This window comes from Equus asinus, chromosome 29 (assembly GCF_041296235.1).
Source record: "Equus asinus isolate D_3611 breed Donkey chromosome 29, EquAss-T2T_v2, whole genome shotgun sequence".
In the NCBI taxonomy this organism is placed as follows: Eukaryota; Metazoa; Chordata; class Mammalia; order Perissodactyla; family Equidae; genus Equus; species Equus asinus.
Window position 1 is genome coordinate 17,509,764 of NC_091818.1, and position 23,560 is coordinate 17,533,323.

Sequence of the window (23,560 nt, forward strand, 5' to 3'; positions counted from 1 at the left end):
CCTCATTGTCTGGACAGTCTAATTTATAGGGTGACCGACCACACAATCTATCACCCATATCAGGATGTACGTACTTTTGAGAATGAAGAGGGGTGCTATTAATAATTATGCTTGGACAACAGACAAACTGGGGCTATCTTGGGCTTACTGGGACACAAAGTCACCTTGCTTATTTAAAAATGATCTGGTATGGATTATGCCAGAATGTTTCAGTCAATGCCCAACACGAAAAAAAAATTTGGCCTTGGGTGTACTTCTATTCTCACAATGCAGGTATTCATCCTTTGTTCAAACCCCATGGGATCTTACCCTCTGATGATTATTGCACTTGGTAAATGATTTATAAATCAATGCATACTGAACTATTTGTCCATAAAAGTTTATACCGTTTAGGGTTGTTTCCACTCTCAAAGATTGAAGAGTTAGCACGGGATGGTTTGTGACTTACTGGATGGAGTAATATTTGAAAGGCTAAGTAATATTCCCGAGAGTGCTCAACTACAAGAAAAAGACAGCTCTCCACTCCTGAAGCCAACATTGACTCATTCGTATTCCCAATCCTGTATTCCATAATCACGTGATTAAATACAACCTACTAGGTCTAAAGGGCAATAATCAAACTGATCCCACTGTTCGGAAAAAATAATCAGGTTTCTCGAGAACCCTTTAGGGTCTTTTGTACCTGACTTAATATTAATGGCTCCTTTCATTTATGTAAGCCTAGCCTTTAATTATAAATAGAAATAAAGATTAAACACTGATTGAAATGAACTTGGGCATCCAATCAAGTCTTTGTTGGTGAGCAACTCTGAAACTACTTTAGAAAACAGTAGGTGAATAGACCCATTTTGAAGAGCACATAGTACTACGGTGCCAAAACTAAAGGAAAGGCCCACTTTTAATTATTTGACATAAGGACTTATGATGAGATGTCAGAAGACAATTTATAACAATTGGGAGACAGTGTAGGTAAAGTATGATTTGTCTTAAATTCGAAATATTAATAGCTGTTCTATCATGATATGATTTAGCGATGTGATTTGCACTATTCCTACTTACTAGGATTTCCTGTTTCGCATGGTAAGACTGACCAACCCTTGTTTGGAGAGTTCATAAATTTCATAATTAGCGAACTGCCCATCGATTAATATGTAATATGAAATTGCAAGTAGAGTCATACTGCTGACCAATCACTGCTTAGCTTAAAGAACATATTTCTTTAATTTCTCTTTTCCTCAGAGCTCATGACTTCCACACGCAAACTCTTACACTTCAGTTTAGCCAAATGCTCTGGCCTGCCCGAGGTGGAGCAAAACGACCTCTTCATTCATTTATCAAATACTAGCTGAGCCCCAATTATGTGTCCTGGAACAGTGTTTGACACTGGCATTAAAAAGATGATTAAAACGCCATTGACCTAATTTAGTTTACGTCTGTGCAAATGTAAACTTCCTAACATTCTTGTGGCAAAGATTGCCTCCTCAAATCTTATACACGGAAGAAAATTCTGGGAAATGTGGCGCAAATCAAGCCTGGATCAATTCTGCTTTCCCTTTAGAACTATAATCTCCTAGGGTGACACCAGGCCAATTCTGATTAATTTTGAATAGTAGTATGACCAGTATCTTTAAATTCAAGAATGTTAAGGGCTAGTGGCAGCTTTACAATCGGGTTACTAATACAGAAACATCATTTAGCCTGTTAACCATTAAGGAGGAAAAACCATGCTCATTTCTTTAGAGGTTTTCAGATTACCTAATCAACAGATTTGCTTTTGCTGGTGAGCAATGTGCAAATTTTCCATAGATTGGATTATTTTATTTTCTCTTATTTAAGACTGGCACTCAATAGGCATCCCAGCTTCTAATCTCCTCCAAGTGAAACACTTCTCAGTTTCACAAATCTTATAATTTGAGCTCTATTCCCCACAGAGTTGCAGCTCGCCAGGTGGCAATGCAGAACTTTTTCTGCTAACAGAATGGCAGCTTGTCAGCAGCATATTCTGAATCACTGGGTTTCAGTATGATGTTGGTTGGCACAGGTTTCGATTCTTTTATCAAAATGTGGCTAGCCATTCTCATAATGAATGTTTCTCTTCTTTTTTAAATGTTCCTTCTCCAGCCCCCATCTCCACCTACTAAAAAAAGTGAGGACCAACAGAAGTTGTATTCGTAAGCATGAAACTTTTCCTTCTCATCCCTGTTCCCATAAATTGACCTCCAGATTAATCTAACAAAAGCAGTTCCCCATCTCATCAGTTTTTCTCTCCAATTTTCCTCGTCCCCATCTTTGTTGGCATCCACCTTCTTCCAAAGTCTTCACCTTCGTCCTAGATACAAGCCAAGCAAACTATCACTACAGAAAAGCAGTATTGGCTTTAGCCAGCTCCCTTCCAAAAGGAAAACGTTTTTGGCCGCCATGAAGCCCTGCGGGTGGGTGACTGTCTCGATGTGCCTGGGACTGCAGGGGCTCCGGGACAGTCTCAGACACACGGGGCGGTTGGTCAGACAAACAGACGTACGGCTTTGGGGGAGCAGAACCTCAGACAGGCGGACAAGGAGAGTCCACCCCAGGTTCCCTATGGCCCGTCCGGCCCTCTCTTACGGGAGGATACTACGACAGCTCACCAGGGCCTTACACCTCTCTCCCTTAGCAGAAAAGGAAACTGAGGCACCGCGAAGGCCCCGGCCGAGTCGCGAGCCCCGCCCTCCGCGCCCCGCGGGCCCGCTCCTTTGTCCGGGCCTGGGCCTTCCCTCCGCCGCCGCCGCCTCCTCGCCCGGGGCGCGGCTGACGCGGCGGGCCAGGAATGCGTTTCCGGGGGGAGAGGGCGGCGGCGGCGGCCGGAGGAGCGGGCTGGGCAGCGCCGAGGAGGCGGTGCCGGGGGTCGTTTCCTGCGGGGAGGTGGCCCCGGCCGCCGAGTCTCCTCCCCCGCCCCCAGGAGGAGGAGCCGCCACCGCCCGCCGCGCCCGAGAGCCGGGACGCCGCGCCAGCCCCCGGGAGAGGCCGAGCGGGAGCCGCGGAGCAGCAGGCCCGAGCGACCGGCGGGGCCCGGACGCCGCCTGGAGAAGGTCGGGGCTCAGGGCTTAGGGCTCGGGGCTCGGGCGGGGCGGGCGGCGGCCTCCGGGCTCCGGGGCGCGGCTGGACCTCGGGCCGCCCGGCGCGGCCAGGCCGGGACCTCGGCGGGCGTTGGGCCGGGTGGGGGAGGCGGCCTCCAGCCTTCGGGCAGGAGAGGAAGTCCGGGCCCGCGCCCGCGGCCAGGCCTCTCTGCCGGACCTCGTCCCCGTGCCGCCGCCCTCTCCCTCCCCGCACGCGCGGCTGCAGCGCCCAGAGCCCGCCCCGCGCGCCGAGCGGAGGCTCGCCGGCCTGGGCGCTGTCACGTTGGGGGCGGGGGCGTGCGGAGGACCCGCCGCGACCGGCCGCTCAGACACCTGCCATTCGGAGCGCCCTGGCCGGCTGTGGGGCCGGGGACGGAGACTGGACAGGCGCTCGGCCCCCGCCGCGCCCGGGGTGCCCCCCGCCGGCGAGCGGGGAGGGAGCGGACGCAGGCCTCCCGGGACGCGCCGTCTCGGCCCTGGGGACCGGCCTGGACGGTGCTCTTTGTCTCCGTCTCGAGCGCGGGCTGCCTTTGCCCTGAGCAGCGCTGAGCTTAGTCATTAGCTTCCACATAAGGAAAACTGTTCATGCTTCCAACTTGCAGAAGGCAGGGGCTGGCTCTCGGCGCCGGGGCCGCGGGGTGGGCCCGAACAAGAGGGGGCGTCGGAGAGCCGCTTCGAGAAGAAGGCGCAGGGTTGGCATCCCGTGTTTTATTTGTTTCAGTTAATATTTCTAAGAGCCGCACTGGCGCGCCGGCGCCCTGGGCACGCAGGCCCGGCTCCCGGCGTCCCCGCAGCTGGTGCCCGACCCGTTCCTGACGCGGCTTCACCGCGGGCCATTTCTTCACGCTTCATAGCAAGTTTTTTTAAGAATACCAGTATGTAATGCCTAAGCAATTTTTATTTTGTTAATTTTGTGCTTTTGAGTCAAAACCTAGTACTAGCTGGTCCGATCACTAGTACAGTACACTCTTTAAGCTTCCACTTCCCCATCCTGTAAAATGGGAACGAGAATACCTACACTAATAGTAAAAGTAATAATTATTATAGGAGCGACAATGAGGGCCCTGCGTAGCTCTAGGCACTTTACATGTAGTGTTTTGTCATTTAATCCTGGAACCCATCCATGAGGTAGGTGCTGTTTGTGAAGAAACTGGGGCAAAGGGAGCATAAGTAATCTGCCTGTGGCCATCCAGCTGGTAAGTGGAGAGCTAGGGTCGAGCCTGTGTTTGAACACAAGTAATCCTCCTTTGCTACAGTATAGTTGTGAAAAGCAAATGCAAAATATCAAACAGTTTAGAGTAGATGCTCAATAAATACTGACTCCTTTTCATTCCTTCTTGGTATATTAAAATGGTTTAGAAAAATTTGGGACCCGCCCCGTGCGTGAACGGTTAACTTCTCCCGCTCTGCATTGGCCACCTGGGTTTGCCAGTTTGCATCCTTGGGGCCCACCTAGCACCACTCATCAAGCCGTGCTGTGTCCCACATAGAAGAACTAGAATGATTTACAAGTAGGATATACAACTATGTGCTGGGACTTCGGGGAGAAAAAAAAAGAGAGAAAGATTGGCAACAGATGTTAGTTCAGGGCCAATCTTCCTCACCAAAAAGCGAAAAAAATAAAAAAAGTGGCATGTAATTGATAACATCATTAGTAAAGTTTCTTTGGGTTGCATCCCACATAGATACTTAGGTGGGTGGAGTTACTGGGTTGTTATTTTTTCTTGTTTTGATGGTACAAAAATAACAAATGCAAAATGAACTTTGATTAGATATCTTTCTTAAACTAAATAAGCTTTTGCAAGAGATTGTGTAATAGACTGCTTTTAGAAATGATTAAGGAATTTTAGTTGGAAGTTATTCATTCTACATTTGTGGACATCAAGGCCCAGAGGGGATAGGACTGACTTAAGAGTCCCACTATAATGTTCATATTTTTAAGTAATTTTGGTTCCATGATCAATATTAAGTGAGGAACTGAAGATGATGAAGTGATAAATAGAAAAAAGTTGAAACAAATCGATGTTTTGGTTACAGGCATTTGAGGAAAACCCATTTTACTTCTCCTAAAATTCAGTATAAAATGGAAGATGTTATTAGAATGCTAGTTAAAAAGATGGGATGCTTGAGGATGAAGTCCAAAGCTTTTGTCTGCGATGGTGAGCTCGACTTGAGTTAGAGGACACCACATTTCAAGAAAGGGCTTTTTAAAAAGAAGCCCGACTCCATTGCTCCCACTTTTCTGCTGTGTAAAAGTAAGGGGAGTGCACTATGCTGAGTGAGAGGAGCTGGGCCCAGGAGGTGAGTACTGTACCCCTCCACTCATGTGAGGCTCCTGAGCAGCCAGAGTCAGAAAGACAAAGGACAAGGGTGGTTGCCAGGGGCTGGAGGAAAGGGGTATGGGAGTTGCTGTTGCTGAGTACAGACTCAGCTTTGCAAGATGGAGAGTCTGGAGATGGATGCTGGTGATGGTTGCACAGCAGTGTGAATGTACTTCATATCGATGAATTGTACACTTAGAAACAGTTAAGATGGTGAATTTTACATTATGTGTATTTTGCTACAATTAAAAATAAATTATTAAAAAAAAGACAGGGGATATGGTTAATACTTTACTTCTGTAAATAGAAAGCGAATAAACTCCAAATTAAGTCATCTCTCTTGACTTCACGGACCTAAACTTTTGTTTTTGTAATGTTGATTCTTTTAAAAAGAATGTTAAGTTATATATTGATTATTTTCTAATGCCCTCACCATGGTGCACATGAAAAGTATAGCAGCAACGATATTGAAAATCACTGGATTTAGTAATTTTAACGTTCAGGTGGCTTTCTTAGCTTTCTGATCAGTATAATTAAAATCTGCCCCAAATTACCATCACTGAGTGAATATGCAGTTCTATATTGGTGTTGATAAATTCTTCACCCCAGGAGGAACTCTGGGGACATCTGGTCACTTTATAAAATAGTGGAAATTAATCCAACAGTTGAATGTGGTGCTAGTTTTTGTGAAATGCTTGCCACTCAATAGCTTTATTGTTTGGCTTCTTGCCAGATAAACTGACTCTCAGCACAGGGGGAGTATAGCATAATATTCTATCTGAAGAAAATATTTTTCTTTAATATCCTGTAAGTGCACTGTTTTGCTCTTACCTACCCTCTAGAGTGATGAGATGAAACATCTTGTAACTGGTAAAAATTTCAGAACTTTTGAGTTCTGAGAATTTAAATTTCTAAACGTATGACAAGCTAAATTTTCTAGAGGCTTCCTATGGCCTGTTAAATTTTAGATTTCTGCAGTCTGCATGGAGAGTTAGGATCTGTCAGGTTTTGGGTAGAATCCTAGAGGATTATCCTGTGCCAATATGTCAGTCTCTCTTGTCGTGTTAGCAGGTCTGTTCTGACTTTGATTATATGTTATAGGCTTGCTGTCCTTTTATGTTGCGGAAGTGGGAGTGTTGGGGTAGGGAGGATGGGTTGACAGGAATAAGGGTAGGGAAGAGCACATTAGTCTTCAGGGTCCTGAAATGGTGGCAGTGTCTATAGCTGTAGAAAACTGAAAAAAGTTACAGTATGTACCTAGGTGAAAGGAGCTGCGTCCATGGAACTGACATTAGCAGCCTTGGAATAGTTCAGTCTTAGTTGAAAAAAAGTCTCTCTTTTTTAGGAGCTGTGTGCAAAAGGAGCCAAACTATACTTGTAAATTTCTCTTCTTTTTTAAAAGATGACTAGTTATAAGACTCACAGAGTTAAGTTTTATTTATAAGATAATATAATGTGGGTTTTTAGAAGTCAGGTACCTTAAAACTGTATTTTCGGTTTGTGGCTTTAGATGAGAAGGTTAACTATTTAGTAATATGCTAAAACATGTGTATATCATCTCCTCATGAGCTGTGTGTGTGAGTAAAAAGAAACTGCTTCAAATATCCGTAGGACGTGTGTAGACACACACAAGCACTTGCGTGTACATCTGTTTCTTACTTACAGGACCAGCCTCATTACACAGTCTCCAAAGTGCAAGTTCCTGGCCCCCAGGGTTGTATAAAATGACTCACTGGAGTGTAGAAAGAAAGTATGACTTAATATGATACATATTTTTTAATCTCATTGTTTTAAAGTTTAAATTTTTTTTTTTTTGGCTGAGGAAGATTCACCCTGAGCTAACGTCTTTTGCCAGTCTTCCTCTTTTTGTATGTGAGCTGCCACCATAGCATGACCACTGACAGACTAGTGGTGTAGGTCTGCACGCAGGAACTGAACCCGGGCCACCAAAGCAGACCACTCCAAACTTAACCACTAGGCCACCAGGGCTGGCTCTAAAGTTTAAAATTTTTATTATGATTTATTATGTCTTACTATATTGCTGTAGAAGTACATATATTTTAATTTATAAATAAATATGCATGTATTTTGGGTCCATGTATGTCCCCAATTTTTTTTAGTAATAAAGGTGAGTGATCAAAAAGATTTGATGATCAGTGGTTTCGGGGATGATTTGGGTTGGTGGTAAAAGAACTGCTGTATATTTAGGAGGGAGAGGTTGCTAAAACTTGGTGTCTGAGGTAAGAGAGATGAAAGAAACTCAAAGTGACCAGGATTCTGGTTAGGTGGTACCATTTGCCAGGGTGGGTAATATGACCGCAAGGGGTGGTGCTGGTTGACTGGAGGGAGAGGAGAGGATGCATTTATAATGCTGAGTTTTTAAGGTGACCATGGACACAGGTGGAGATGTCTACAAGTGCAGTTGGATACGATTGGGAGCTCAAAACAAGAAGGCTGGTTGGGAGATTTAGATTTGGGAATCCTTTGTCTCTAAGTGCTAGTTGAAGCTATAGGCTGCAGACGGAAATCCCAAAGGAGAGTGTGTGGAGTGAAAAGGGGCCAGAGAGAGAATCTGGGAACACTTAACAGTCAGGGGCTGGGTGGACGAAAAAGAATCTAGAAAAGCATTTCCCTTCCCCAATTTCTGCTCTGAATTTCTGATTCCTTTTGTGACAGTTTAGTGAGTGACTTGGATATTTGCGGGTTCTTCCTGTGATTGGCATGTTTGAGGTAAAGACAAAAACACTTCAGTCTTTTTAGATGCATTATTAGAGAAGCGGTTTGATGTAGTTACGGCTTCTGGATTTGGAGGTGGGAAACCTGGGTTTCAGTGTGAGCTCTGCCCCTGAATCTCTTTGTGGTCCCTGTTGGAATATTTCACCTTCCAGGGCTTTGGTTTCTGCATCTGCGCCATAAAGAAGCGTCCCTCATGCTCTCAGTCTGAGCTGAAGGATAGCTGCTGCTTGACCCAAACTGTCGAGTGCAGCTCTTCTCTTTCTCTCATGAGCAACCATTTTCTTATATCATGGCCAAAGAGGATCAGTGCTGTGTGAAATTATTGCTTTACGAAAACCTGCCAGTGCTAACCAGACACAACTATTACTCTTATCTCCTTGTCAGGAAGTAGTTCTGTTGTACGTGACGTTTCATCCTTCAGTGTGTTGAGTGCCCGTGACCTGAGAAGTGCTGTGCTGAGTGGGTGTAGATCAAGAGGTTGATGTGGACCTTGCTGTTGAGTGTATTGCCTGGTTGGGACGAGTTGCCTTCAATCTAGGGAAACAACAAATACCAGAGACTATTTTTACGGAATTACCATTCCAGATAATATTCTCTGATAGGTTTTTAGGAAATAATCAGCATTGGCTTAAGTGGTTTTGGAAGGCCTTGTAGAGGAGCTTGGAATGGTATGAGCAAAGATGTGGATGAGAGATGGGCACCATATTTTGACCATAACAGAGGTTGTCATTTACTTTGCTGGACACTATCAAGAATATGTTATGGGACCACAATGAAAGGAGTAGTTAATTCTTTATTATGGTTGGCGAAGAGATGAAGAGCCAATGAAGGCCCCAAAAAAAGTCAGAAAACTAAAAGATAAATTAGTATTTTATTTTGTCGTAAGGAATGTAGTTTCAGTGGAGTGATGAAGAAAGTATTTACATGAAAAACTTATGGGGAATGTACCATTTGAATTATGGAAGTCACATTTCAGTGTATAAATGTTTATTGAATGAATATGTAAATAACTTTCATACTCTTTATGAAATTAGGAATAGTAATTTATTACCTCCCCAATATCTTATATTTTATGATTTATTTCATATTGTGATTTCAGTCCTTCTCTAAAGGGGTGATGGTAGCTTATATTTGATTATTGGAGGAGGAGGTTATAGGTTGAAAAAGCACATTTAGTATTATGTTATGTTAGGAAAACACAAGAAAAAACACAATAGGGAATGGATTTGTGCTTATTAAAGAAACATGGATGTAAAAGGATGGAGAACCATTTATTAAGCAGTCACTCAGGTTCTTATGTTTAGAAGCCTACGACCAGTGAATGCGTTGGAGAGGGAGAAGAGAATGCCATGATCAAGTGAACTGATCTGTGGATCACTATAAGGATATTTGTTGCTAAGAGCATTCATATTCATGGTCATATTTTATCCTTGCAACAATTCTGAGGTAGATGTTATTCCCAGCTTACTGCTAGTGAAATGAGAAATTAATTGATTTCTCCCCGTGTTTAGTTAGGTTTTAAAACATTTATTTTATATTTAAAATATACCAAGCACTGTGCTTGTTTGACTGCACTACAGGGCCGAGAGGAGATGAGACAAAAGATATGGTTGAAATTTGTTAAAGTTTTGATCAAGTAAGAATTTTGGAGTGATTTACCTAAAAAGTAGATAAACTTGCACAGTTTAGGAACATAGCTTACAGTTCTCCTTAATTGGAATTACATGGAACAAATCTTGCTTTCAAGAGCTTATCAATACCATTAAACAAGATAGTTACTTTTTTTTGCCAGCTCCATTCACAGTTATCTTTGTAAACTTGCCCCAAAGTAAAATTTCTCAACCAAAACAGTTGCTAATTTCTTCTTTTCCCCTCGCAGGGAAAGGCAAAATCTGTGACACAGCTCACTAGGCTGGTTTCAAAACTATTAATTATTAGGTAACGTCTTATGTTTTGAGTGGAAGGAGGAGCTGGGAAGGATCAAGTCCAGGCAACGTTTCGCGCTCATTGTGGATCAGCCCTTAATGTTATCGCTTAATAGCTTTGTTTAAAGTGTTTATTCTTCTGCTTGTATTTTAAGTCCGTTCTTCTGCAGTCTTTGAGTTTATTTTGTGCTCCATCCCCAATTTTTTGAATTTAATGCATTATTCGTTTTTTTCTTAATTCTCACATAAGGCCAACCTTTTTTGGGGGATGGGGGTAATACACCAGTTATCTACTTAATGGATCACTGTTGGCTGTGTTATCATGTTTCTGATTGGCTTGACTTATTATTTTGAATCCTATGTGGTTTTTCTTAAGCCTGCTCTTCCTGTCCTGTTGATTCTGTTCCTTGTGTTTGTGAGTTCTGCAGAGGATTTCAACTTAAATTTCCTTCCTTTGTTCTGCACACTTTTCCTGTAGTTTTGTGGTCTTACTGTTTGTGATTGCTCTAAGATAAGCTCTATTTGATATTTTTCTAAATTCCTTGAAGAGCATAATGACTTTTTCTAGATTTTCTGCTATTTCCAGAGAAGATTCTTCCCCTCCTTTCACTTTTTGTCCTGTAGAGTTTTTCCTAGTTCAGTTCCACACCCTTGCCTCCTCCCACTTCCAGCTTGTTTATCTTCAAGGCTTTCTGGTGACAGCATGCGGTGCATCCATTCTTTATCTTTCCCTCGCATTTGTGGACTGGGTGGTGGGTCATCACGATTGATCGTCCGTATTCTCATTTTCCTGGAGAAGGAGGATAGAGTAGTCACTAATGATGAAGTTGTCTTCGGTCTGTTGTTCTGTCATTTTCTTAAAGTACCTAGCCCTGTTGTGAGCTGTTCTCAGGTTTCAGATTAGTGAGCCTATAGCTTTGGAGCAGCCAGACCTTTGTTGTTGGAGCCCGTTAGCCCCAGGCTGATATGCAACTGGGCAAGAAGAGTGGGTGCTCGTGAAAAGCCTTTTTTTCTCCTGGGTGGGAGTAGTGAATTTTAGGAGGTTTTCCAGTGGAGACCACTGTTCTGTGTGCGCGCACAGTGGGTGGAAAGGACTTCAAAGGAGGCGTTAGCTGTGTCTCTGCCTTGGAGTACTTAGCCTCTTCTTTTTCCCATTACCTCCATTTTTCTTTTTCCCTTCATCTTTTCTTATCTTCATCTTTCCATATCTGTGTTCTAAGTTTTTGTTAATCATTCATTCTAGCTTATTATTTGGGCCATAAACACCTCCGTGATCACCACCACACACCTCTTCCTGCCAGAGAAAAAAAATGTTGAGTGTTACTTGTTGTTCTTGTGAGGGGGAAGGTGCTGTTGTCCTGGCTGATCCATGCCTAACTCACCCTCAGACTTGATGGAGTAGAGGGGAGGAGCGCTTCTCCGAGCTCCTTCCGTTATGCGCTCCCTTCTGGTTGCTCTCAGCTGGGGTGAACTGCGTGTTCATCACTGAGGCTTTCTGTCTGGCTCTGGTTCTTTTTCTGGACTACATTAATTTTATTTTATTTTATTATTTTTTAAGATTTTATTTTTCCTTTTTCTCCCCAAAGCCCCCCAGTACATAGTTGTATATTTTTAGTTGTGGCTCCTTCTAGTTGTGGCATGTGGGATGCCACCTCAGCGTGGCCTGATGAGCGGTGCCACGTCCGCGCTGAGGATCCAAACCGGTGAAACCCTGGGCCACCGAAGCAGAGTGCGCGAACTCAAGCACTCGACCGCGGGGCCGGCCCCTACATTAATTTTAAAATACTGATTTGTTAATGGCCTATTTATTTTTACCCTTTCAAAAGCAGGTACAGAAAATAATGATGGTGGGACAGACTTGAGGTGAATCCAACTTTACTATATTTTTAGGGGAGTATTATGTTATTCCTCAGTTGTGGGTATCCAAATCTTTTTCACCATTAGGCTGAAAAGATTTTACAAGGTTAGGACATAGAAAGGGAAGGAATCAGATTCTCTTCTCCTGTAAGTAGTATCTGAAGGTGAGAACCCTTAGCCTTTCTTATTAGAAACCTACTTCTATTGAAAGCTTGGGCTTTTGAATTGGGCTGTGGGTTCACATCCCAGCTTTGTCACTCGTTGGCTGGCACATGATAGATATGCAATAAATATCTGCTGACTTTAATTGAATTAGTTGTCTTGAATAAAAATATGCCCTTCTGCAAAGATTTTATAGGAAGAAATCTCTTGTGGATGACTTCTTTTTGTACTACTTGGCTTTTGGGCAGCTTATTTTAAAACTTGAAGTAAATGTAACTCACCTCTTTTTTTTCAAGTAATTTTTCTCTAAAATTTTCTCTAAAGTGTAATTGTTTAATTTCTATAAATATAGTACATATAAAGTTTCTAAAGATTTTTGTCTATAAATGTCAAAGGAAATGCCAAATGAGTTGTGACATTGTTAAAAACATTAATAAATGGGAGCCGGCCTCGTGGCATAGTGGTTAAGTTTGTGTGTTCTGCTTCTGTGGCCGAGGTTTACTGGTTCAGATCCCAGATGCGGACCTACGCACTGCTTATCAAGCCATTGCTGTAGCAGGCATCCCACATATAAAGTACAGGAAGATGGGCACAGATGTTAGCTCAGGACCAATCTTCCTCAGCAAAAAGAGGAGTGTTGGTGGCGGATGTTAGCTCAGGGCTAGTCTTCCTCCAAAAAAAAAAAATAATGAGTGTATGTTTAAGTTTGAACAGAACATAAAACCACACTTAACCTTGATGAATAAAGATGAGATTATAGTGGAGATTAAAACAATTATGTACACTTTTTGTCAGTGGGAACAGTTGCACATATTGGGATTTTAATCACTAAAATGAGATTGTTTGCGGGGTGGGGGGTGTTTAAGGTTATTTGTTGTTCAAGGAATGAATTATGACCTCTTAGATAAAATTGAACATGGTAAAAAATGGTATTAGGGTGAAATGCTTTTGTGGGAATGACACACAAAACCTGTAGGTATGCTCATGAAATCTAACAATTGAAATAACTTTTCTTGGCCTCCATTCGCTTTGAAGGCCTAAGAAATAAACTCACAGAACATTCTAGGTCCTTTCCATATCTATGCTCTGAGTCAGTTCTAACACTGGAAGATGTTCTTTCTTTCAAAATAGTGACTAAGTACGCTTCCAAAGGTTACAGTTTAAAGAAGGACAGAATCAGATCACAGCTTCTGGATCAGATGGCCTGGTTTCATTTCCATCTGTGAGTTATTTAACCTCTCTGTGGTTTGGTTTCCTCATCTGTAAAGCAAAGATAGTATTCCCAACCTCTTAGAGTTGCTTGGAGGAGATAGCTAGCTGTTATCAGTATTATAGTCATTTGAAGGTATTGAGATAAAAGCAAGATAACTTTGTTACAAGTTATCTTAAATCATCAAAATGCAGTGTATTGTATTATTCTTGTCTGTGCCTGGTGTGTGCCTAGTCTGGCCCTGTAATTGAAGAAGTGGGTCCTCCTCTTTTTGGTGGTCCTCATTGGGCAGCAGTCCCTGGATGAACTTAGACTGTACGCGGCATTTTGATTCAAGTTTCCACTAGTAAGATGTCTTTTCAGGGCAGTTTCTTTTAGCCTTTCCTAGGTTTGCTTCCCCCTGACAGAAGCCTCAAGTCATTCTTCCTTATTTCTGTTTGTATTAGATATGCTGTCCACACCCTGATCTTTTTTTGAGGTGGTCTGTGGTATTAGCCTTCAGAAATATCTGTATTTTGTCTAATGTGGTAATACAAAACACTGAGGTTTTGCTGCTTTTATTATTTTACATACAAATTATTAGGAATCTCATTGATAGAAAGCACATTAAATAGAATAATCCTACCCAGTTGCGGAACCTAAAATAAGTACCTAATTATACTTATGTTATTAATATGATAGTATCTGATTAAACCTTACTATACAGTAAAATAGGGTTTTGCTGTATCTGAATGGCTGTCATAATCTACATTAACCTAGTGTTTGCAGGCATGTTATTTCTAACCCTTACACCTTATCCTTTCTTCCATATCTTGTGTCTCCCTCAGGCAGATCAGTCCAAAATTTTCTTATGGAAAATGAAACTTTCAAATATAGTTACCTCTTTATTCAGTCAAGTCGTTACTGAGCTCCAGCTAGAATGTGTCTTAATAACGGTAACAAGCAGCACTTAGGGAGTGCCTTCAATGTGCCAGATGTCCTTTTAAGTGTTCTATATTTACCAGCTTGTTTAATCTTCACATAACCCCTATAAGGTAAGTACTCCTGTCTCCATTTTAAAGATAAGGAAATTGAGGCACAGATTACATAACTTGCCAGGGTCACCTGCCTGGTTAGTGGTTGATCAGAGGGTGGAATGCAGGACTCCAACTCCATGGTCCAGGCTCTACCTCTGTGGTCCGTGTTATGGTACAGTGGTGGGACGACCCATTGTTAGGCTTACTGTTTTTTTGGATACCTCAGAATATCTCCAGTTATCTTTATCTTTAGTTTCTTTATTTTGTATTAAATATTGAGATACTGTGACTGTGCTAGATACAGAGGACGTGAAGAAATGACTTCTAGAAGATGACCATATGGCAAGTCAACTGTGCACATCTGTGGTAGATGAGTAAGAGCTACATGGGTCTGAAATACTAAATCTTTGAAATAAGGGTTCTTTACATTTGTTTTAAAATATGTATATGTGTCTTTATGTGAGTCACCTGGCTTATATCACCTCCCCAATTCTTGCCTTCATTCGGGGGCCTCGAGCATCCGCGCAGATGATATTTTTCACGCTCTGCTCCAGCGGTTTCCTCGACTCTTTCCAGCCCCAGTGGCCGTTGAGAGCACTGACTGGACCTCTTCCGTCCCGCTCACGTTCTCTTGGCCTCCCCTTGATTCCAGCCTGACTCACTTCTGGCTGATGGCGTCTTGCCCCAAGTGCCTCCTCTTTTCACCCCGGGGCTTCTCCAGCAGGCCCTCTTTTCTGTCCCTGGGGTGCGGAGGCTGGTGGCAGCCTCTGGGCAGACGCACTCTAGTTCCTGGAAGTGTGCCTGAGTTAATGCCCCTTGGGGCAAACTTTTACCTGCCGGGACTGGAATTGGTAAACCTGCTTCTCCCCGCTGACCCTCCTGTGAACAGACTTTCTGTACACTTGTCACACCTTCTCAGAAAGGTCACACCCCCCAGGCGCCCCCTGTGGTAAGAGGAGTACCCTGATACTGGCTTTTTCCCTTTTTCTTGGTTCAGTGTCTTCAGTACCTCTCTCTTTCCCTGGGTCACCTTCCGAATAACCTGCCTGCACACCTGTTGTTGTCTTGGGCTCTGCTTTGGGGAAGAACCCTGGCTAAAACAGTTACCATAGCTACATCCTCACTGAGACCTTTTTACCCAAGGCTTCCAGGCTCTGAAGTTTCAACCCGACTGTCTTACCTCCCAGCTCTTTCCCTCCCTGGTTTGCACAAGCCCCTTTCCGCTCACCACGTCCTCTTGAGGCCTGGACTTTGTCCCCTTTGTTGTTAACTCTTGTCAGCACCACCACTTCTTTGCCCCGCCTTCTTCCTTCTGCACTTGCTCTGTGAACAGGGATTAATGCAGCGATTTCAGGTTTGAGTCGAAGGACCATGCGAGGTAGTCTCAGCGATTTGAGCAGTTCTACAAGAATTTTTTTTTAATTTTGTGTTTTTGTGCTAATAATTGTAATAATAAACAACCAACTGGATTATCTGATTGACCACCTTATAACTGAGTAATAATTATTTCAGTGCCTATGATCGTATTTGTTTGTATATGTAAATTAATTTCAGTTCATACTGTTTTAGAGCCAGGAGCATGAGGCATTTTAAATCTAGCTTTAAGTTGGCTTGTATATACTTAAAATGAATTGAAAATTGTTACCACTAGGGTATCTACAGTGACTGTTTTCTATTTAAAGAGGATCTGCATATTAACTAGTTCTGAGAACCTCTTCTGTCCTGGGCTTCTGAGTAATGTTGGAGAGAAATGTCATACAAATTAACGTCGTTCAGCAAAAATTTTTGAGTATTGACTTTGTACCAAGCACTTCGAGATGCTATAGCTGAGTAAGACACACCAAGACCTGGTCTGTGGTTAACAGATGGCTAATAGGGAGTTTCAGGTAAGGTGAGTGTTTTGAATGTGCCTTTATAAACTAGGGTATCCCTCACCTGCGGGGCCCTTGGCAGTGCTCTGTAATCCTATTGCATCTTCCATATTTTCTTCAACCCCCAGTCCCACCTCCTTTTTTCCCAGCACTTGTCCTTACTTCCTGTTTCAGAAAAAAACCATGGGCTGTCAGGCATGAACTCTCAGCTTCTTACCCCTGCCTGACTTAGAGAAAAGACGCTGCCCCTCTCTTCAGGGAAGTACACTCCCTGAGCTCTGGAGGCCTGGCTCCATCCAGTGCTCTTTCTCTCCTCTGTCTTCACCTCTTCAAATCTGCCCTCAGCTCTCCTCTCTTCTAAGTTGTCTTTTGTTCATAGTCTCATCCATTTTCATAATTTCAGTTGCCACCTACATAATGTTATCTCTAACCCTGACTTACCTCCTGAGATCCAGATGCATATGTCTTCACTTCTCAGTAGGTATCTTCCTTAGATTTCACACAGGCATTTCACATTCCACATTTCTGAACCAAAAGTCATTATTTTCCCCCAGCTTCCTTTTCCTTCTGTCTTCTTTAGCGATGCTTCCTTTCCCTCTCTCAGTCTCCTTATCTCAGCAACATCAGACGCTGCGTTGCTGCCTCCTGGTCACTCAGTTGTGTGTTCACTTCTCCATTGCTACTGACTGACTTCAGACGTTTGTTGCCTCTTACTTGAACCTTGGCGGTAAATTTTCTACTTCTTGTAGCTCCTATCTTGCCACTCATCCTCTATCTCATTAGTTTTCTGCCATATGTATGTTGTCATGTTACTACTATGCCCCAATTTTTTCAATTTCCCTACTATGTATAGAATAGAATCTAAACTCTTTCAGTGTGGATGGCATTTAAGGCTCTGTAACCTAACTCCTCCTAGCCTGCTGGTCTCGGTTTCTGTTATTTTCCAACTTAGAATTTAAGTCTCAGAAATTCCTAAGTACTTTAAGATTCTTTTTGGCCTTTATGATATTTTAAGATTTTAACATAATACAATTTATACTTATTGTAGAAAATTAGAAGGATAAAATAATCACTCATCCCACCGACCAGATTTAACTACAGATAACATATAAATATATTTTTTCTAGTCTTTTTTCTGTAAAGATAGAAAGAACGAGACAATTCCAGTTGGAGGAGGAGGGAGAGGAGTCACCCAGATGTATACATTTAGAAATAAGGTTGGAAAGAAGTTACTGTAATTGTTCTCAGGACTCCGTGGCTTTGCATGTGCAAACCTTTTGCCTGGAATATTCCTCTCCATTTGCCTGCCCAGTTCCTATTTGTCTGCAATTCTAGGGGCAATGTGGCCATCTCCATGAAGTCTCTGAACTTGCCCAGGCAGAGTTTGATGTCCTCATTGCACTTTGTCCTTGTCTACATTGTAGAAACCATCACATCGTATTGTAACTATTTGTATTTCTGTCTTTGAACTGAAAATTCCTCGAAACAGTGACCTTTCTGTCTCCAGATAGGGCACAAAACATGCCATGGTCAGCCGAGGGGAACTTGCAGAGAGGTCTGGAGAAACCACTGAGGTCCCAGGGAGTGGAGTGTGTCGAGAAAGATGGTGAAATGTGTTAAGTGCTGCTTTGTGTTCATTTTTTGGAGTAAACTGATGTATTCCCCAAGTGCATGTTGTAGGCAGTTAAGAAACTTTTGAATGAATGAATGAACACAGAGAGTAAGATAATGCCTGGAAAGTTGCTTTTGCAAGAGTGCTTTCACATGCATGGTAGGAGGTGGACGCCAGTGACAGCAGGTTGAGGAGGGAATAGGAGGTTATGAAATGGAGACCAGTGTAGACAACTATTCCTTGACCTTTGATTCTGAAGAGGAGACACAAGATAGGATTAAGACAGTACCTGAAGGCGTCCCTCCCTGCTGGCCCCTCATAGTGAACCATTGTATGTGGAATGCTCTTGGTAGGAAACTCCTTAGGGCCCCTTTTCTCAGCCATAGAATCACCTGGAATACAGGCCCCACTCCCTGAGACTGGTTCTTAGGCCTGGGGTGGGCAGCCAGGTAAATCTGGTGCAGTTGTCACCTAGACCAACTTTGAGAAGTACTGCCTTAGGAGGTTTTGAAATACAGGAAGCTCTTGGTGTGTCCTTCTTCCCCACACGCATGCAGGAGGATCCAGGACATTCAGAGGCCGTCAGGATCAATAGGGGAGGCTGTTGAGTCCTCTCTGCCACTTCGTCTTTACTATCCAGCTCTCTGCTGCTTGCTTTCCCCAAGGACACTTCTAACTGTATCTTCTAAGCCTCATTGTCCTCATGGCTCTTCTTTATTTTTACTTGCTGTCCTCTTCTGTCTCCTGTGGCTTCTCTGTTTCCCTGAGAGAAAGCTTGGCCTGTTATCAACATCACTAGCCAATGAGTGTCTCTCTCTTTCTTGCCGGTGCACTGACCAGTCACAGGAAAGTTGACATCTGTCCTTGAGCAGTTCTCAGCGGTTGTCCTTGTTCTCTCAGCTGTTCTTCAACACGAGAGCCTTGTTTTGCCTCCTTCTGGGTTTGGAGCTCTTCCAGAGGCATGAGGGTTTCAGAAGGCTGATCTTTGGCTTGTCAAGTTTGTAGAAGGAAAAGGACAGTAGCATTTAAGTCATAGTTTAAAGCTACGTAGCCTAAGAATGTTAGGGAACATTTCTATCCAATAACCTTATCGTAGTGATGAGTCTCTGAATTGTGTCTTTTAAAAGGTTTCTCAAGGTAGCCTAGTGGTCCCTAAAGTAGCCTGAGTAGTATCTTGAAGAAACACATATCAGTCCATATATGGAACAAATATTTGTTCTCTTCACTTTGTGTAGAAACTGCCCAGATGCTCCATTCATCACAGTCATGCATTTCCTCGGAAGCCTTAACATTCCAGGTCCTTTTTAGTCATAGCTTTGGAATTGATAACATTATTTGAATGGCTTAGAATTATAGTCTGTCTGGATTTATTACACATTAAACCTTTGAGGAAGGCCTTAAAAGGTGAACTGTCAGGCATTTGACACTTCTGTGACACTCAGCTTTTGTTGGTCTTTTGGATGCGGTCATAAGTGACATGTAAGCAAAATTGTGCGCTCGTGGCATAACAGAACTTGCTGGTCTGAGCACAGTTGCAAAGTGGATGAGTATGCAAATTATTCTTACTGCTTTTCTCTGGGAAGTCAACAGAGAAAATGCAAACAGCATTGAATAGCAGGGGAAACGCAAGTGTCCCAGGGTGCTCTGAGCACCTGTCCCTGGGTGAAAGCACCCTCTCGCAGCTGTGGGACTAGCATCCCAGGATGCAAGCTCTGGAAGACACAGAGGGTTTTAAAAGAATTGTTTTTTTTCTTATTAAAGGAAATTTATCAAGAAAGAAAAAAAATCCCAGTTACCCTGCCATAATTGTTATTAAGAAAACGAAAAGAAAGCATTATAACAATTTAAAACAAATAAAGCATTGTCTTTATGTTAGGCTTGTAACTCTTTCTCATCTTTAGGTCACTGTGGTTACTTTATATATTCATACACTGTTATTTTTACATCTTGATGTCTTCTTTCTATCCAAAATTATTCTATAAACCTTATGATGTTGCTACATTTTATTACTGTTATGACTCTAATAGTCCATCAAGTTGATGCAGCTAGCCGTTTCCCTATTATTGGGTAGAGAATGTTTGCATTTTTGCCTGTTGTAAATGTACTAGAGTTCTATACTGAATGTGCATGTGTGTGTGTATCACCTTTTATATTTTTAGTTATTTTCTTAGGATGAATTTCCAGTACCTAGATTACTAAGTCAGAGGGTAGAAACATTTTTTGTGGTTTTTGATATAGATTATTATTTCCCTCCATTAATTATACCAGTTTACAGAGCCATCTCTGATTTCTTTCAGCCATCTGCAGTAAGGTTTGTTGGGGATTAAATTACCCCCCCCCCCCCATTTTTTTGGCTTGCTAATTTACCTTATATGGCTTTAATTTATATTTGTTTGATAACTAGTAAGGCTAACCTCTTTTTGGTTGATATTTGTTTTGTATTGTACTCTTGTGGGAGGGACAGATATTTATGCATATTTACTAGACTGGCTACTAGTCAAGAGCAGTAGGTAGTTAAGGGACAGGGTCAGTGACCTGTGGCTGTAGCCATCTTCGACCAACTCTGGTAAGGTATAGATTAATATTGTTAAAACTTTGATTCACAGAAAATAGTTATATACCTAATGGTTGGAGTATGAAGTATTCTGCTTAATATACAGAATATTACTTAATTTTTCTTTAGAGAGTCTAGAAGACACTCAACCCTCTTTTGGATCTTCTTATGCCCCCCTCCCCCACTTTCTTTTGGTTTAGTTTGTATATCTAGAAATTGTAGGAATTGAACTGAATATTTTACTATCCATGCATAGAAGGTGATTACCATAGAAATAATTACGAGAGCTCAAACTCAAAAACTGAGTTGGGGTCTTGTGTAGGATGTTGATCTTAGCCTGTGGAGAAGTAAAAGCTATTGAAAAGTTGTCAGCAAAGGGATGGCGCCATCAGGACTTGGACAGGTTCGCCCCAGCTGAACGTGAACGCTCCCGTGTTTAGGTCGCGGAGGCCTCTGGCTCCGCATGTTTGGAGCCTGGAGCCACAGGAGATACTGAGAGAGAGTCCCTGCGATGAAGATGCTCATCGCTTTTATGGCGTCAGAGAATACTTGACACTGTTGTTCTTTTTTGAGGACTGTAATTCAGTGTTAAACTGTATTTGATCTGGAGAAGCGAGAATGGATTCGGGGGTCTGGTACAGAAGCTGCTTTAGTGGGGTCGGGTGAAGGGTGAGGTAACCAGGGCGGAGAGGGGGGCGACAGAGGTGTGGAGAGGGCTGGAGAAGAAATGGCTTGAGATGTATGATTTTTATAAAATCAACAGAAGATAAGGTGAGTGGGAATGTTTTATGTTTAATGTGTTTTCTTGTTTTTCATTTTCTTAATATGATATACATTTTATGTTTCAGATGAATTTACAACTGGTTTTCTGGATTGGACTGATCAGTTCAGTTTGTTATGTGTTTGGCCAAGCAGGTAAAAAAGAAAAACTGCTTTAGTTGTCTTTTCATTTCAGTCTCTTGTATTGCTTTTGACCAGTTAGATTCCTGGGAAAACCTCAGTTCGCTCTTGCTGCTCCTTTGAAGCCCTGCAGTGGCCCCGTGTCACTCAGATAAAGGTCAGCGTCCTTACAGTGGCCTGCAGGGTCCTTCCTCAGGCTCCCCTCTCCTCAGCCACCAAGAGTGATGACCAGCAGTTTGGCTAGTAAAATGCTAAAATGATAGGGAAAAAAAGAGTATGCTACAGAAAGATCTTTTGAGAGTGTCTAAGTGAGCATAGAGAAAGCAAAAGCATGTAATATATTTAGAAGAAAATAAAGTAAATGTGTAGATGGTGGATTATAAACTGTCCTTCCCTATATAAAAAAATGAAACCAGGAACCATTGACTTTCTAGATGTTCTTGCTCTTTAATCAAAAATTCTTACAAATTGTTGGCATCATCTAGAAGAGGAATGAAAAATAAAGCTGAAAATGTATTTAATCCTCTTAGAAACCATGGTGCATCCGCATCTGGAAGGATATGCAGTTCTGTTCTCCAGATCTCAAAAAAGACACTGCATAGAATAGTTATTTGATATCAGGATAGGACAGACTTACTACATGGAAACATGAAGAAAGAAACCATAAAAGACATTATTCATAAGTTTGAATTACATAAAGCCAACAGCAACATATAAAACCCAAAATTATCTATATGTCGAAACACCATCAACAAGATGAGAAACTGAAAAGCGGTTTAATTTCATTAACATGTGTAGAGATCTGGTAAAAACAGATGAACATGATAACAGAAAAATTTGCAGAAGACATAACAGAAAATTTACAAAAGAAATGGTCAGTAAAAATACGAAAAAATGAAACCTTAAGTAAACTGACAGTTGAATTGATATTCTAATTTATTCCTGTTAAATGAGTAAAAGGTTTTTTATATTGAAAAAGTAGTTAGCATGGTTGAAGGTGTGGTGAAATGGTATTTGCGTACAGCTTGTGGGAGTATAAATTTGAATATTATTTCTGGATAGGAATTAGTGTGTATTGAGAATCTTAAAAACATGAATACTCTTCAACTCAGTATTTTCACTTCTTTGAATTTGTGATAAAGAAATAGTTTTACATTATAAGAATGTTCCTCAGAATATATGTGCGTGTGTATGTATGTGTTTGGAGGGTTTGTGTGTGCATGTGAGCAAGCACGTGTGAACTAGGCACACATGCAATTGGAAACCATCTACATTTGTGCAACTTTAAATAAGGTATGATAATGAAATATGTAGTCAGTAAAAGCCATATTTTTGAAGAATTTGTAGTAAAACACTTAGGATAAAGTATAAAAAGTAGTATACAAAATGTATATCCTCAATTTCATTTAAATAATGTCTATATTTGCATGCTTCCTTGCTATTTTTTATCTATCTGCATAGAAAAGAGACTAGAAAGAAATATACAGAAATGTTAGCAGTAGTTATCTCTTAGTGGGTTATGGGTGATTTTTAGTTTGTTTTTTTATGCTTGTATGTATTTTCCAAATTTCCTATGATGAGCATGCGTTAGGTTTACAATCAGAAGAGATGCATTGGAGACAGCCTGTATTAGTGCCTACCACATGAAAGGCACGCTTACCCTAAGGTGAATTCAAGAAACGTAAGACATTGTGAACACAGAACCTGAAAAATCATGGGATTATGGATTGGGTGATCTGGACTTTTTAGGTGTTTAACTTACTGAAAATGAAGGGAAAGCCACTCAAGATGCTTGAGGTGGTATGAGTGTGGTCATATGAGTTAAATGAAAAGAAATCATACTTCACCCAGTTCTAAGAAAACTCCTGACAGTTATGACCATCCAACATGATAGATCCTGAAATTATGCCGTTGAAAAGAAGGATAACTGTATAGGTTAATGGTGCCTAGTCTTTGCTATAGAAGACGAGAAAGATAACTGTCTTTTTATGGCTGTCTGTGCCAGGGTGATCCCCAAACACCTCTGGGGGTAGGTTTGGGTCAGCTTAGTAACTAGGTTCGTAGTATTCATATTTAACATTTAAATGTATTGCCTTATTTGTCATTTTGATCCTGATTTTTCATTATTTTCTCTCGTAAAACTTAAAGTGATCTATTCTTTCTTTCTCCTGACAGATGAAAATAGATGTTTAAAAGCAAATGCCAAATCATGTGGAGAATGTATACAAGCAGGGCCAAATTGTGGATGGTGCACAAACTCGGTAAGATTGCTCGAGTCCTTTCCATTTATTCCCTAGTCAT

At 41.9% G+C, this 23,560-nt stretch overlaps 1 protein-coding gene across 3 annotated transcripts in view; it reads left to right on the forward strand.

The window, feature by feature from the left end:
* The first annotated feature begins 2,927 nt into the window (after positions 1–2,927).
* ITGB1 (integrin subunit beta 1) overlaps positions 2,928–23,560 on the forward strand; it is a 45,656-nt gene continuing 25,023 nt past the window's right edge. For 2 of the 3 annotated variants that reach the window (XM_070500956.1, XM_044761891.2), the window contains exons 1-3: positions 2,934–3,068; positions 21,208–21,274; positions 23,435–23,520. In XM_070500956.1, coding sequence (XP_070357057.1) covers positions 21,208–21,274; positions 23,435–23,520 — 153 coding nt within the window. In that variant the 5' untranslated portion in view covers positions 2,934–3,068. Of the gene's footprint in view, positions 3,069–21,207; positions 21,275–23,434; positions 23,521–23,560 lie in introns of all 3 variants that reach the window. The other variant, XM_044761890.2, reaches the window with a different exon arrangement.